Source organism: Anabrus simplex, chromosome 1 (genome assembly GCF_040414725.1).
Source record: "Anabrus simplex isolate iqAnaSimp1 chromosome 1, ASM4041472v1, whole genome shotgun sequence".
Classification (NCBI taxonomy): Eukaryota; Metazoa; Arthropoda; class Insecta; order Orthoptera; family Tettigoniidae; genus Anabrus; species Anabrus simplex.
In genome coordinates, this window is record NC_090265.1 from 672,727,923 (window position 1) to 672,745,530 (window position 17,608).

Genomic DNA, 17,608 nt, shown 5'->3' on the forward strand with positions numbered 1-17,608 from the left:
CCTCGCACCGCTGGGTTCCGTGGTTCAAATCCCGGTCATTCCATGTGAGATTTGTTCTGGACAAAGCAGAGGCGGGACAGGTTTTTCTTTTTCCGGGTAGTCTGGTTTTCCCTGTCACATTTCATTCCAGCAATTCTCTCCAATATCATTTCATCTGTCATTCATTAATCATTGCCCCAGAGGAGTGCGACAGGCTTCGGCACCCGGCACAATTTCTATCCTGGCCGCTAGATGGGGGCTTCATTCATTTCATTCCTGACCCGATCGAATGACTGAAAGCAGGCTGCGGATTTTCGTTTTCACTTTTATATTAAGTATAATTATGTTTAAATAGATGCTTATGATTCTGTGTAACAGAATAAAAGCAAAATTATCTGGTAGACCTACACTTAGTTGTGTGACATTCCCCACCAAATATCATGGCCCAAGACCCATACCTGGAGTACCTGGAGAAATACCTGTCCCGCCTCCGCTTTTTCCAGCACAATTCTCTCACGTAGTGACCGGGATTTGAATCACGGAAACCAATGGTGAGAGGCCGGCGTGCTTCCGCCTGAGCCACGGAGGTTATATAGAAAGTCTGTAATAAGATATGTAAATCTATACTGTGTGCTTGAGCCTTATCTTCACAAAAATGAATAAAGATAATTCCTTACATTTCTTCAGCCTCATTCGTTAACCCGTTTTTCCGGACATGCCTTCAATTACATTTATATTAGATTTTCATAGGGTTTTACATTTTATTTGACGGGGGACCGAATTTTTATTTTAGTAGGCGGGCCCGTACTGCATACGTTACGCCCCCGTGGCTGGGTGTTATCTGAAAGGAGGGATACAAGATGTGTAAACGCAATGTTACCTCGCGAGCAACTGTTGATGGATAGCAAAAGACGTAAGACATGCTCATTTGATTTTCACAAAGAGAAATTTGCGTTTTTTCTTAAAAATATAGACCTTCATCCTGTTCCCTTGTGTATTTAACCCTAGAACTGCCAAATGTCGAACTTGCGACGCAATATAATATTACCAGAATGCATTTGCTTAAGGGGAGTCGTAATGCTGGTTTAATGTTAAAATGTCCGGCTCCATGGCTAAATGGTTAGCGCGCTGGCCTTTGGTCACAGGGGTCCCGGGTTCGATTCCCGGCAGGGTCGGGAATTTTAACCATCATTGGTTAATTTCGCTGGCACTGGGGCTGGGTGTATGTGTTGTCTTCATCATCATTTCATCCTCATCACGACGCGCAGGTCGCCTACGGAAGTCAAATCAAAAAGACCTGCACCTGGCTAGCCGAACTTGTCCTCGGACACTCCCGGCACTAAAAGCCATACGGCACTTCAATGTTAAAATAGCTGAATAAATGAACCTTTTCTCAGTAGCCATTGAATGTAGAAATATGATTTTTAATGTGATGTTAACTCATGTCTTTTCCAAACGTTGATCTAGAATAGTTTTAAAATATTACTACAAAAAAGTTATGATTTTTAAAATATTCCCCAATTTTAATCTTTTCTGCAGATATTTTATTTTAAAAATAAACTATTCAAGAAATGTCAACCAAAGTAGATTCACCCTACCACAAGTGTGTCATAAACATTTGGTAAACATTTCGTGGAAATGCACCCAGTATTTTCTGAGAAGGGGAGCATTTGTTACGGAAAAAGTTATCTTGAGTGAATTGCGTTTAAAAGTAAATGTTTTGGTAAAGCTCACCTACTACAGAATAGAAGCTTTAAAATCCTCCGCCAAAACAACACTGCAACTTGCGATTGAAGTTCAGAAAGGGTGACTAACTAATAAAACAGATATTTCTCTTCCAAACATGCCAAACCACAGCCTTCTAGAATGAAAAGTCCCTGGGAAATATGTAAAACAGTGATTCATTTCACAAAACGTGTCTTGAAATAGAAGTGCACCAATATATTAAATAAATTATTTAAAATAGTAAATATTCGAATATTTGAATGAAACAAGTGCCACATTAAACCGAATGATTCACACATCAATAAAATGTAAGAAAAGTGAAAATGTCAAGATTTGCAGATTTGGACTTTCACGACTTCCCTTAATCAGCTATAACAGCACTTATCTTTCACTTAGACTCACGCTATTATAACAAGTAAGACAATAAAGACAAAGCTTCAAGTCTCACATCACAATTTCCTCACTAGCCGCAAACGACTCAGTCAAGGTCAGAGTAGGTACAAAATCAGCTGGTTTTCCTTATCCTCCGGTGGTAAGGATGGTTGCCTAGTTGTACTTCCTCTTAACACAATAATCACCACCACCACCACCCGCGGTGGTCTCAGTTGCTATGCAAACGCTGTTGCTGTTAGTTTCTGTGAATACCTTTCGTTATTTTTTGACCGATTATTGAATTTATTTTAAATTGTTTTTGAAGTGTAATTGTGGGGCGCAGCACTTCTGGAGACCTATGAGCAGTGGTGGTTCGTGACATTTTACTCTGGTAGGGCTGTGCCGCCATCTCCTTCCCCTCCCCAATCGGTCCAGTTTTAACTGACCAGCACCACGATACTTTATTTTTTTTGCTAGTTGCTTTACGTCGCACCGATACAGATAGGTCTTATGGCGACGATACGATACTTTTTGATTAATAATAATAATAATAATAATAATAATAATAATAATAATAATAATAATAATAATAAACCGATGACACTGGCTGAATAGAAATCTGCTTTGCACTACAACATTAATTAATTAACTACACTACAATGGCATTTATGCACAGACATTAATTAACAGGCTAACAGCTAATGCAATCCCGACTGTTATGGCACTGCACTGTTTCACTGATCACAATCACAAGTGATAATAACAACATTCATGAAAACAAATAAACAGTGCACTCCCGAATTTCTATATCCTTGCTCAAATTTCAAAGCATGACAATGTATTTAACAATTTGACCCCCCCCCCCCCCTACAAATAGTGCCGTCACGTTACGGTTATATTTTGATTCTTTATTTTAGCTTCTTTATAGATCTGAATTGTTTAAATAGTCAGTATACTGGAATTTATTTTGTAAAATCTTTTGAAATTGATCTCTAACAACAATTAATAAAAGACATGGGGGGAAAAACCTAAGTACATTTTAAAGTGGTTGGCAATGTTGCTGAGGGCTCCGCCGTTCAGCGCTTGCACCCGCCTGCACTCTTCTTACCGCTGACAAGCCAGTATCTTTCTTCCAGGCTCTTCCCGCACCCCGCACACTAGCAAAGTCTGTTGGACCTACTCAGGGCTCTGCTGCCACAGTCCGAGCGCTTTACGACTAAAGAAAAAACATCGTGCTTGCTGGAGAGCAGTCACGGTCTGAAAGCCTTTGCCATTTTCTTGAAAACAGAAACGCAAAATGTTTACAGCCGAAATTGTAAAGATAACATTGTATAACTGAATATCACACCACATAAGTTCGACTTCGCTACATTTGTCCGTATTTTTATGTAATCATTTACAGAGTGAAATAATGTTAAATGTTTTTTGAAAAGGCGGTGGGGAGGTGCCCAAAAGCCCTTCATGCACGAATCGCCACTGCCCATGAGGCCTAGCAGGAAATGAAAACTCTCCGAGAATGACTCCAGGTAGTGCTCGGTGGCTGACGGAACCGTGTGCAGCTCGGAACTCTTAATTACTTTGTGTTTATGTGTCTGTGTTTACCTTTGAGAACTTAATATTTTTAAAACTATGACATCTTGGGTGTTTTGTATATAGTAATTTTAAAAATGAGTTGGCTTTTATCATTAATGGTGAAATTAAAACTATGAAAAACAAAACTTATTTAGATTTGCCAACATTTTGATCTCCTTACTTACCAGATACGTAAGTAAATTATCTAATACACAAGAACCTCGTTTATCCGGATTAAGTGGGACCGGGACTGATCCGGATTATCGAAAATCCGTATAATCCGCAAAACTAAAAAACAAATACAGTATCTAATAACATAACTTGTATAGTAATACCTTTTCTGAATTGTACAAAAAATATATGAATACTTTTCTTACATTTACGACTTTATTTTATGAACTAAAATAATGTGTGAGTTTTTTTTTTCTGTTTTACATATGTATAGCGTTTGCGCGCAGCACGATCACGAAGATGTTTTACTAAAAACAGTTCTGCCAGTGTGGTTTCGGTCAAGGATTCTAAATAGGCCATCAGTTTGTTCAGCTGCATTGTTGCCTCTCCATGAGTCATTCTTCTCATGGTGCGCCGGTTTCATTTTCGAATTCACCATCAGTGAATTAATAGTGCGTTGCATTCAGAGGAGCGTGGGTTCGAATCCCACCTCGGCCGCCCTGGGAATAGTTTTACACGGTTTTCCATTCTCAATTCCAGGTGAACGCCGGGACTGTACCTTTCATAGACCGTGCCCGAATTACTTCCAATTCCTATCCTTAACTATCCTTGGCGGAAAAGACAGTCAAGAAGAGTCAACGTCGTAAAAAATACTGTACAAATAAAAATACATTTTTATTGTTTTCGATCCGGATAAACCGGAGATCCGGATTAACGAGGGCCGGATAAACGAGGTTCTTGTGTACTTATATGAGCATGTTAAATAAAGCTTTCTAAGTAATATGGTGTGCTGCATGTCTAATTTTTTTCTGACTAAACGTGCTTAAATTTGTTTAAAGAAACATGTGCAATGCATAAGTAAATGGCCTGGCATTAACGGAAAAGCACTCGGCAGTTAACCTACTTTACGATGTTTCACACATGCAGTACCCAACATAATCGTCAATGATAGCTTGTAGCCTCCAGACATGAAGCATGATTTCTTCTTGTTTCAGGATAAACACTACCTCTGTGTGCTGGCGTCGGATACGCCGGATCAGAACCTCACGCAATACTTCCCGCTGTGCAACGACTTCATACACGCGGCACGCCTGCGCGGTGGTAACGTGCTCATTCACTGGTGAGTGTGGCCTCCAGCTCTCTTTTCTTGTTAGTGATCAAGTCAGGAGCCAAATGTGGCTCCCGTTCAAATAGTATATTATGTATCGAGCCTGTAATGACATTTATTAGCACTATTTTTGTACCGAGCGTCTTAATTGCCATTACAGGCAAAATGGATACGACTGTTGTTGTTCCACCGTGATTAAATGTCTAAATGTTGAGTTTTTAAAATCTCTATATATAAAATAAGAGTTGTCTGTACATGGCTCAGAATGTGAAAAGAATGGTATTTCTGTATCGACCGTGTCCACAGTAACAAGTAATTGCACATTTTTATTTTTCCGTCATGTCTGTCTGTCTGTCTGTCTGTCTGTCTGTCTGTCTGTCTGTCTGTCTGTCTGTCTGTCTGTCTGTCTGTCTGTCTGTCTATACGGGCATCACGAGGAAATTGGAGAAGAGAATTAAATGAAAATCGGTATGTAAAGCCGGGAATGATGCACTACAATGTAGGCTATAAATAATTTTATTCACGCTGAGGGAAATTGTAGTTTAGGGGAAGGCCTAAAATTTAATTCTCAAATATTTATGTTATTGTGAAGATAATTATAAAAAATGAGAAAACATCGTGAAGGAACGATTGCTTGAAGAATAAGACAAGAGCGAGTCCAGCACAAATCTCGTATGGAGTGACCGGGATTTGAACCACGGAACCCAGCGGTGAGAGGCCGGCGCGCTGCCTCCTGAGGCACGGAGGTTCTTGCAAGGGTACTCTAAAAGTAAATTATGATTATATTCAGATTGCAGTACCAGTACACTACAAAATGTTACATTGAAAATACAGAACAAGAATAATATGAACAAGGTGAATAGTTATACGGCTATATAGTTTTGAGGCGTTTTAGAAAATAGATTCAGGAGACCTGTTGGTTTTACAATTATGTCTCTTGTGAATGTTCAGAAAAGAGACAACTCACTCAGTCGATGTTCACCTTGTTTATTGTGAGGGTTCTAACTCCCAGTACCCTCCCCCACCCCCATAAGCTACGCCCGTGTTGACGGCTTTACACTAGTGGATGATAATGCTCGTACCCATCGAACCAGAGAGGTCAATCAGTTCCTTGAGAAGCATGGCATTCTGGCAATGGGGTGGCCGACATATTCTCCGGACATCAACTGTGCTGAACATACTGTATATGGCGTGAATTGAAGAGAGCAATTGCCAACCGTCCTAATCCTCCTGCTAACATTCAGGAACTATTCGAGAGTGGGATAATGTGTCCTAAAACTAGTTGAATCCTTTGGAAATGAGTATGCCTCGTCGTGTTTAAGCACGCCTCAGGGCCGAAGGTGGCTATATACGGTACTGATCTGCCACGCAAAGAACTAAAATTTTGTGTTCCAAATCCCACATTACCATATCATATTTTTGTTGCTTTCCAGTGGCATTTCTTTTCTACTGGTTTAACGTCGCACTAACACATCAAAGATTTTCGGCGACACAAGGACGGGAAAGGGCTACAATTGGTAAAGTAGCGGCTGTGGCCTTAATTAAGGAGGAGCCCCAGCATTTGCCTGGTGTGAAAATGGGAATCAATCAATCAATACTGATCTGCATTTAGGGCAGTCGCCCAGGTGGCAGATTCCCTATCTGTTGCTTTCCTAGCTTTTTCAGAAATGATTTCAAAGAAATTGGAAATTTATTGAACATCTCCCTTGGTAAGTTATTCCAATCCCTAACTCCCCTTCCTATAAATGAATATTTGCCCCAGTTTGTCCTCTTGAATTCGAACTTTATCTTCATATTGTGATCTTTCCTACTTTTAAAAACGCCATTCAAACTTATTCGTCTACTAATGTCATTCCACGCCATCTCTCCGCTGACAGCTCGGAACATACCACTTAGTCGAGCAGCTCGTCTTCTCCCAGTTCTTCCCAGCCCAAACTTTGCAACATTTTTGTAACACTACTCTTTTGTCGGAAATCACCCAGAACAAATCGAGCTGCTTACCACGCAAAACAATTTTCAGGGCTGCAGACGGTGAAATTCAAACCCACCATCTCCCGAATGCAAGCTCACAGCTGTGTAACACTAATTGCACGGCCGACGCACTCGGTCTTTTCGGTTGCTTTTGCATACCTGACCGCATGTTGTTCTTCTTTGTAATGTATAATGTGTGTACGCAGTGGCTGCGCTAAAAAGCTTGCCCCCCGCCCCCCCCCCCGCTTGCAATAATTGAAAAAGGAAAATTACAACTTTATTTCCTAATACAAGGTAGTATGTTATTACAATGAACAGCAACGACGACGACGACAATAATAATAATAATAATAATAATAATAATAATAATAATAATAATAATAATAATAATAATAATAATAATAATACCGGGCGAGTTGGCCGTGCGGTTAGGGGCACACAGCTATGAGCTTGCATCCGGGAGATAATGGGTTCGAATCCCACTGTCGGCAGCCCTAAAAATGGTTTTCCGTGGTTTCCCATTTTCACACCAGGTAAACGCTGGGGCTGTATCTTAATTAAGGCCACGTCGCTTCCTTTCCAGTCCTAGACCTTTCCTATCCCATCGTCGCCATAAGACCTATATGTGTCGGTGCGACGTAAAGCAAGTAGCATAATAATAATAATAATAATAATAATAATAATAATAATAATAATAATAATAATGATGATGATGATGATAATTTACGCAATTTAGTTTCCAAATCCCAATGAATTTAAAAGAATACACTTATATTGTACAAACACACACAAGAAGTGCATATTCCAATTATAGTAACCAAAACACGCTGACCGTCACAATATTAAGAAATAATCTCGCTCCTAGAACCAAACAATTTACAACTCAACCTCCATCGTAGGCCTACTTAGCTACACTGACTGCCGAGAGTTATAAACCGGCTCGAAACTTCAGTATTTAGGGTTTAGATAAGGAGGCTTTCTTTGTTATGGCATTCTCGCTGATTACTGTGTTTTCAGAGTTGGCTAACTACTTCAAAAGCCTTGTTGATTGTTGTGAGTGGCAGCAAGGGATGGTTATTATTGGAACAGGTTGGGAAACCCACATTCTTTCAGAAATAACTACCGTACTCCTATTGACGAAAGAATTCCTAAGTTTGGAATAACCCTCTGTAATAGAAATAATAATGTGTTGTGTGCTGTAGCTTTATCAATTTGTAAAATCACTCTTCAGGTACTGAATTAAGAAACAGTCATGGGCGCCCCTGCTGCGGGGTCCTTACCGCCGCCACTGAGTGTACGTGCATAAAACTGACAAGTGTATTAAACCAAAATAATGTAAAAACAAGCGCTATATTTCTTGATCAAACAAAACTAATTTACACGCACTAGTCTTTAAACAGTCATGTTTAGAAAGCGTTGAACGTGGAGTGAATTTATATAAAAATACAGTAGATAATCTTAGGGTTTTATATGCATATATTACGCCAAGACTATGAGATTTCTCAACTGCTCCTCCTCAGTTCAGTCCGTGTTGACCTTAAATCCGCGGCCACTTTCAGTACAAGTGTAAAGTGTAGACGTCAAGGATAGCTCCATAACGAAACTGAGAACGTATCTCATTGTTTAAAATTGCCTGAAGTACTGGTTGTTGGCACGCAGCCCACAGACACTCTGATTAAAGAGCAGCCTACTTACTTCTGGCAGAATTTCAACTCCTTTAATGGTCGAGTTAAAAGGAGCAATTGAAGAAAGACTTGTATCATTAATATGATGATGTAGCTAGACTCTGTGTTCATGTTCCTTACAAGATGTATCCTTCCAAGTCTCTTCTCTCTGGGAATTTGCTTTGATGGTGGTGATTATTGTTGACATGAATTTATCTTACGCTGAGCGCACATTGGTTGCGAGCTTGTCCGATGCGATCGTTCAGTATTCGCTTTTGTCTTCTGCTGTCGACATGAATAAGCTATTTCTGTTGGAGAATTTTCTTCTGAGACGCAGAAGACAGCATCGTGGAAATGAGGGGGTTTATGAAATATACCCGAAAAGGGAAGAATTAGGAGAATTCTATCATACATGGGAAGATAATAATCAAACTCGAACAAAATCACTTCGCATTATCATCAAAAAGCATTGGAGAATGGTGGTGGTGGTGGTGGTGGTGGTGATTAACGTTTTTAAGAGGAAGTAGAACTAGGCAACCATCCTCTATATAACACTAATCAGAGAGAAGAAATAGAAGGGGTCCGACACTTCGAAAAATGAAGAAAGGAAGACAAGGGCCATGAAGGGCGTGAAAATGAAAGACTCCCTAGCCCTCGCAAACCTAATAGCGTCGGGGTCGGAAAAGAACAAGAGTAGACCAAGAGAGGTCGGATAGAATAGATGAAAGTGAGGAGCCTGGCACAAGTAAGTGGAAGCAATGCCAGGACTCAGTTAAGGGCCCCGTGGTCGCCAACCCACGCTCCAAAGTTCAGAGCCCCTGGGGCCCCTTTTAGTCGCCTCTTACGACAGGCAGGGGATACTGTGGGTGTTATTCTACCGGCCCCACCCACAGGGGGTCGAATAATTGGAGAACGAAGAAAGCAATTACAATACAATCATAGATAGTCTTCCCTACCATTTTGATTAAATATGACATATAGTAAAGTATGACGAATAAAAAACCGTGTCATAATGTTCACAACAGCTAGCAGTGTGTACAATTTAACATAAATTTGTAGAAAGAGACCAGTACAGCTTATGTCACAGAAATTAGAGCCCAGTAATAAAGCAGAACGGTAACTTGTAAACGTTTGTACAGAAATGTGCATCAATTCAAGTGTAAATAAAAATTGTAATTACTACTTAGCAGACATATCCATTTATTCAGAGATTTTTTCCATGAATTGTGTTGCTGGTCACGCAAGTGATGTTTACAATCACTTTGATCCTACAAGCATTTCCGTTCTTATCTTAACGTTATGAACTTTTCAAACATCCATCCATATTGCTCGGAATTCGTACGTAAACATCCGGTGAAATGAAATTAAATGGCGTATGGCTTTTAGTGCCGGGAGTGTCCGAGGACATCTTCGGCTCGCCAGGTGGAGGTCTTTTGATTTGACTCCCGTAGGCGACCTGCGCGTCGTGATGTGGGTGAAATTATGATAAAGACGACACATACACCCAGCCCCCGTGCCAGCGAAATTAACCAATGATGGTTAAAATTCCCGACCCTGCCGGTAATTGAACCCGGGACCCCATTTAGCCGTGGAGCCGGACATCCGGTAAAATCCCAGCAAATTAGGAACGTGATCGGACATCGTATCTAAAGGCGCGTATACGCACGACTAAGTCGTGTGTAGTGTGCGAGCTCGCATAGCATTATTGGTGTCAGGATTGTTCGTACATATTCGCGCGTGTTCGTACGACGTAATTTCGTACAAGTACGAATCCAGTGTGCGCTCAACCTTAGTGCTGGGGGTCATCCGAAAATTTGCGTGACGTGACGTGACAAAATGTGTAACGGAAGTGACGTCACAAAATGTTTCATCTAGCAACAGTGACCTTGAGTGGTGCACGGGCTGTAGATTTGTATAAATAGTGTGTGTTGAAATAGAAGGTACTCCCTTAAGATACGCAGTGTAGTACCACGGCCAACTAGATCTACACTGCATCAAGTCGACCGTGCTAGTACTAACATTCAGATCAATGGTCTCCCATTTACAATACACGCTGTAGAATTAATACTGTATGTAAATCCACAACCTGCTGTTATGGCTTGTGATCAAATGAAATTATGGACGGCTGAAACCGAGAAACATATAAGACATATTCATATTGTTCATATTCCCATAGGAACTATGACATAGTCTCATGGCTGGGGGTCATTCGAAATTTTGTGTAACGTAAAGCGACACAATGTATGACGTAAGTGTAACCATAGTAACGGTGCAGGCAGTGATTTATTTATATCGTGTCAGAAGCAGAGTTGCATACATTTATATATAAAGATGTAAAAAAATGTCTATAGAAAATATGAAAATAAATACAAATAAACTGTGCACTGCCCTTGAACGTGTCGTCTTTTGTTACCTGTTGAGATCCAATGCTGACACCAAAGAAAGTAGAGTAGGTATTATATCCGTGAAATCTGAATGTCTTTGCCCAGTTACTCTTGTTTAAGTTTCAAACGATTATGATCTTCTAGTGTTTCGTAACCCCCAACCGTTAGTTAGTCCTGGACCAATAGTAAGAGCTGGTAAGAGTGTAAATCCACAGCCTGTTTCCAGTTTCAACCGGGCATTGCCTACGAGATATACAAGGCCGGGACATAGGCCTAGCTACTAACAAACACAGGAGAGACAATACGCGACACTCAGCGAGATATCGAGGGACAGCTATAAGATCTCTCTCTAGCGGATTGACCTGAGAACTATTGATTCTGTCATAAGAGCACGTGTATTTGTGTGTGAAGTTTTTGGTGTTATTTATGCGTTTTCAGTGAGTTGATGTAATTAAATAGTAGCGTGTGTCATTCCTTGATATCTTCTCTCAACATGAGGGGAAAGGTATGTGCTGTGTTTGGTTGCAGTAACTATGAAGTAGAGAAGAATGAGCGGTCTTTCTTCACTTTCTCTCGTGACAAGAAAATGTAAGTAATATTGTGTAGGCATATATATTCTTCCAGTGACAAAGATATTTTTATAGTACTTCATAATCTTCTGACCTGCTCGACCCATATTTTAACTGACTTAAAATATAATATGCATATTTTATTGTATAGTGCAGCAGTTAACTTTCAATACCGATGTGTTGTTGTAGGTGTGATCTGTGGATTTGATTTAATTGAGGAAAATACATATGCATACGAGTGTGGCTGGTTGTGTTCCAAGTTACCCCATTTGGAATGCCGTAATGCATTGTCAAGCACTGAAGAAAATATGGGCGATTTAAGAAATGTACATATTTTGTTGAAACAATAGATGATGATGATGATGATGCAAATTTGCTTTGCCCTAATGTGATGGCATTATGGCAAGTATTGCTTATGGGGAAAGTTTGAATGTTTTTGAGGCTAAATTTATAGATTTCCTTTCTGTTCGTAGGCTTCGAGTTAAAAGGAAAATTGTCCACCTCTTAAATGTAAATTCATTGAATCATGTGTGTAAGAAATGTGCCGATATTTTTGTTGACAAGTGTTTTAATATGATACAATGCTTTTAAATGAGAAAAAAGAAAATCTAGCCGTGAACGTTCAGGCAGGAATTCTAAAGCTAAAAAAGTAATGCACAAATGAAAGATCAAGCCCTTTCACAGCAGTCCATTTCACATCTTGATTATATGTCTAATTTCCGGTGGTATTTGAAGGTGCTCAAGTACGACAGCCTCGTGTCGGTAGATTTACCGGCACGTAAAAGAACTCCTGCGGGACTAAATTCCGGCACCTCGGCGTCTCCAAAGACCGTAAAAGTAGTTAGTGGGACGTAAAGCAGATTAGCATTATTATTATTATTATTATTATTATTATTATTATTATTATTATTATTATTATTATTATTGTTATTATGTCTAATTTCAGTTTTTAATAATAATCTGTTAAATAATTCTTCATTCATTTATCCAGAATTGCTTTAGCAACTTTGAAGTTAATATCTTAGTAAGACTTTCTTTCTAGACGTAATTTATTTATCCATTTCCGATATACATTTCCATTGATATTTGAATTTAGCGCGAATTTTCAGGTCAGGCCACTAGGAGCGCCACTTACGACTCGTCTCCCATTTTAACAAGGCTAAATCCGGAAGTGTCACGTATTGGCTCTATTGTATTTGCTTCTAATTAGCCACTGAAAAGACGACCCGACCGCGTTCACGGTTTGGTCGCTAGATGTCAGATTTCTGTTCTGCTCTTGGCGGACTTTAATAATGTGAGTACGGAGTAATTGCGACGTTGTGCTGACTTTATGCAATTTATTGTAAGTATTGTTTCTGTCGGTGAGTGTCTGTGAGGTTGAGAAGCATCGTGCACTGTTGTGTACCTCTATGTACTTCGGATACCGCTAAAAAACAAGAAAATGTGACGTTCCATAATTTTCCTTTGGAGTGAGGTTTAAGAAAGAAATGCAGGCAAGCTATTTCGAGGCACGAGTTTGCAGCTTGCATTTTAATACATCAGATTTCAGTGTAAGCATATCAATCAAGCGAATTCTTCCCAACGAAGTCCCTTCTGTTTTTAGTGTATATTCTGTTCACAAACAGAAAAGTGTCAAACACAGGAAGGATCCAGTTCCGAGAAATGACGTATTGCCATCAAAATTTAGTACAATTTCTGATTTAGATAACGATGAACATACCATATCTTCAGCATACAACTGATCTACGTCAGCCACAAACAAAAAAGAGTACAAGTCTCGTTTCTATGTCAAGGAAAGTCTACGAGTATCTCTGTTAAATATAAATATATATTTATGACAGTTCAAATACCAGATTACGGAAAACAGTCTTTATACTGAAGAGTAGGGTACGGTAATGAAATCAGAAAAATGTTTTAATGTATCTGAACTTGATCAAAAAGTAAACCAAATTGAAAATAATGCTACAAATGATTATTTAGGAGCTTTATTCCTGTTAGAACAAATTGAATCTTACGGGAAGAAAAAGTGAAATACGGAGAAACAACGCTAAAAATTTGCGTCCTCTGGCATAGGAAAGCACCTACCGGCTACATATTTGAAATCCTTCCACTGCCTAACTGTACCACATCAGAAAATGCTGAAAAATTACATACGATTTTCTAATGGCGAAACGGACATAACATCGCTCTCCAAACTGCGGTTTCAATACGAATGTCGCAGCATCAGATGTGTGGAGGAAAAGATAGGATCGCTGATAATTTATAGGATGGCGATTAAACCCAAAGTTATTTATGACCGCAATCTTGATCAGTTTATCGGATACACTGAGGAAGAATTAGAGAAAACGGGGAGAAGTGACAAACTCGCTAATAGACTTCTCTGCTTCTTTCGTGAATTACTTACTTCGTTGTAGAAAGTAAGTCATACATCTTCTCTTGGTCTATTTTTTATCTCATATCTGTTTAATGTCTTCTGAAATCACTAGTTTTAGTGAATTTTTATAACTTTTCGTACTCGAACGTGTTGCAATGAGCGGACGAGGGGCGAGACAGCTCAATAAAGAGAACTCTAGCGGCGGTTGTCGGAAGTATCTCGAGACCGGGTCTAGTGTGCTGTATTTCCCGGCAAACCTTGTAGGCAACTAACCGGGTCATGAATGGAATGAATGAAGCCCCCATCTAGCAGAAAGGATAGAAATTGTGCCGCACAGTTGCACTCCTCTGGGGCAATGATTAATGGCTGACAGATGAAATGATATTGAAGAGTGTTGCTGGAATGAAAAATGACGGGGAAAACCAGAGTACCCGGAGAAAAACCCGCCCCGCCTCCACTTTGTCCAACACAAATCTCACATGGAGCGACCGGGATTTGAACCGTGGAACCCAGTGGTGAGAGGCCAGCACGCTTCCGCCTGAGCCACGAAGGCTTAGTAAGAGTAAATAACAAATTGTGGTTATGCCATATCAAATCTTGCATATTGTCATTTCGAGAATCGATTAAGAAAATTAATGTAATTAACTTCGTTAGAGATAGACACTACGTCTTTCGAAAACTGTAGCAAAAGACATGATTAAGTGCAATGCTATAGCAGAAAGTCGTGTGCGATAATATAATATATATGTTTTCATGTTCTAATAATAATATTTACTAATGGTCACCAAAGTTAATTCTTTTCTTTAGCTTAATACCGTTATCTGCCAAGATCAAAATCCGCATCCTGCACAAACTATCGGGAACAGGCTGGGGTCCAACTTCATCTATCTTTCGAACTACAGCACTTGCCTTAGTGTATCCAGTAGCTAAATACTGTAGTCCAGTATGGCTTAACAGTGCCCATACAAAGATGATAGACACCCAACTAAATGAAACAATGAGAATCAGGTCAGGTTACCAGTTTTTACAAACATCTCATCTCCACATCTGCGAAGAAAAAAGGCATTGAAGAAAGAATGGCTTAAATGTTGCAACAATCCTTTTCTACCAATACATCAAGAATACTCATGTGAAGATCTTATGCTGAAATCTAGGATCCCTCCTTGGTTACTAGGCAAGAGACTGGTTCAAGATAAATTAAATGTAAATGCAGCATGGCGCGACCGGTGGAAAGCTTCTAACTCAGACAGATAATAAGAACCCAACATGGCAGATGTAAGTTCTGAAAACACAAATGGAAGATCGCCGAGGACCCTTACTGCAACTGTTCATATGTGCCTCAAACCATCCTTCACATCGTCATGGAGTGCCCACTCCGTTAATTTAATGGCATAATGAAGGATTTCCATGAAGCCACCGATGAAGCTACTTAATGGATATTCAGCTTTAATTGTACTGCAGTTTGTCATTGATCAGTCCTAATTTGTAAATATTTAAATTTACTCTTAATTTGCACGTATTGGTACTATCGTAACAGTGTATTCTTTTGTCATACGAAATAAATTGCTATGATCTATTGAAGGCACAAATAAGTATGAAATTCCATTGATATTAATGGGCAACGTAACCGAACGCATGTTGATTTTCTTTGTATTTACCCTTCGTTATGTATAATGTACGCACACACACACACAGCGCAAAATAAAGTGCACTAAACCAGAATATAAAAGATTGAGCACTGTACAGTGTGTCCGAGAAGTCCCCGTACCCCTAGTTTCCTACGTGTGCCGCCGTCGCACGATCAACTGAGCAGTCTCCATTGAAATCCATTCGCAAAAGAGCAGCTGAACTTCAAGTACAGCGGTCAACAATGCATGACCACATTAACCCGCGGGTGGTCGCTATATGAGATTTTCTCTCACATTATTTTTTATTGTGATATTAGTTCACAGTGAAGAAAGGGAGGCGACTGTTCCCTCTTCTAGCTGAGTTTATAACTGTCGTGAGTAGAGCGATTCGCATTTGAAGGGTAAGCACCCCCTCCCCTAGTCAGAACAAAGGTTCCTATATGACCGTGCGCACTGCGTGAGAGTTTCTCTCATCGCGCGATCAATGACGTTGGTGTTATGTTGAAGTGGAGCGGGAAACCTACTCCTGTTGTACGCGTTAGTATTTGTATTCTGAGCACTTCTTGTTTTTGAAAATGTTATTGTGTTCAGAATCCTTGCTTTGTACGTAAATATTACTAGATATAATGCATGTGTGAGATTTTATTTTTTACAATTTCAGGGCGGAAGATATTTTTTTTGTACATTACATATGTTGTTTTAAGTAGTAATTTGTGTCTAATAAACAGCTAATCATTTCATTTTTATCTAAAATAAGTCCAGTTCCATGGCTAATTGGTTAGTGTGCTGGCCTTTGGTCACAGGGGTCCCGGGTTCGATTCCCGGCAGGGTCTGGAATTTTAACCTTAATTGGTTGATTTCGGCAGCGCGGAGGCTGGGTGTATGTGTCGTCTTCACCATCATTTCATCCTCATCACGACGCGCAGGTCGCCCACGGGTGTCAAATCGAAAAACCTGCATATGACGAGCCGAACATATCTCGGACACTCCCGGCACTAAAAGTCATACGCCATTTCGTTTCATTTATCTAAAATGCATAAGCTAGAACTTGCGTTACATTTCAGTAGTAAATTTCAGCCTTACGCCAAACAAAACTGTGAAAAATGTCATATTTATTTTAATGTGAGAGAAAGTCTCACGCGCGACCACTCACGTTACATTTCGGCTAGCGACCACTCGCGGGTTAAAAGAGATTTGAAAATTAAAGGATTTAGGCCGATGCATGTGAATGAATTATCTGACAATGACATGGAGCAACGAGTTGCAACCTGCCGTGCTTTGTTGGCGCAATTCCCAACTGCCGTGTCTCGCTCAAGAGTGTTATTTTCTGATGAATGTGCGATATATCGCAGTTCACATAGGAGGAATGTGGTTTTCTGGTCTAAGGAAAATCCTTATTATGTGCACGAGTTGGAAAGGAACCCCCTCATGTTATGGTATGGGCCCGGATATCATCACGTCACTTGTGCGGACCGTATTTTTTTATGGGTATGTGAATGGAAAATCTTATTTGCATATGTTACAATCTTGGTTAATACCTCAGCTTCAAGACAAGGGAATCATGGGTCATATGTGGTTACAGCAGGATGGGGCTCCAGCACATTTTGCTATTCAGGTGCGCGAGTTCCTTGATGAACAATTTCAAGGCCGCTGGATTGGCCGTGGCTCATCAACATCTCCAGCCCCGTTAAAATGGCCACCACGAAGCCCGGACCGTACCACTCATTATGGGGAATAATCAAGTCCCATGTGGCTCAACGTCGGTACACGACTAATGAAGAATTGCGCCAAAGTGTGGAGGAAGCCTTTCGTTCCATAACTCCTGAGAGGCTCCGCAAGATGTCAATGAGGATTTGGAGACGGATAGAACTCTGTGTAAGGCATGATGGTGCACATACAGATTCTCTGGATTCATAGTTTTTATATGTAAGTACTCCACTATAATATGAAAAGTATGAAACTAGGGGTACGGGGACTTCTCGGGTATATAGGACTTGGGGCAGAATCTATGCATGCCGTTGTGAATTAATACTAATGTAGGAATAAAAGAAATTAGCTCAGTGGTATGTGTAGCAATTAATTAAATCGTAC

At 40.0% G+C, this 17,608-nt stretch overlaps 1 protein-coding gene across 1 annotated transcript in view; it reads left to right on the forward strand.

Annotated features, from left to right (window-relative positions):
- The window catches only part of LOC136886022 (dual specificity protein phosphatase 22-like), a 735,408-nt gene that overhangs the window by 436,408 nt on the left and 281,392 nt on the right, over nt 1–17,608 (forward strand). The window contains exon 3 of the mRNA XM_068229942.1: nt 4,815–4,939. Within this exon, the coding sequence (XP_068086043.1) occupies nt 4,815–4,939 (125 nt within the window). The remainder of the gene's footprint in view (nt 1–4,814; nt 4,940–17,608) is intronic.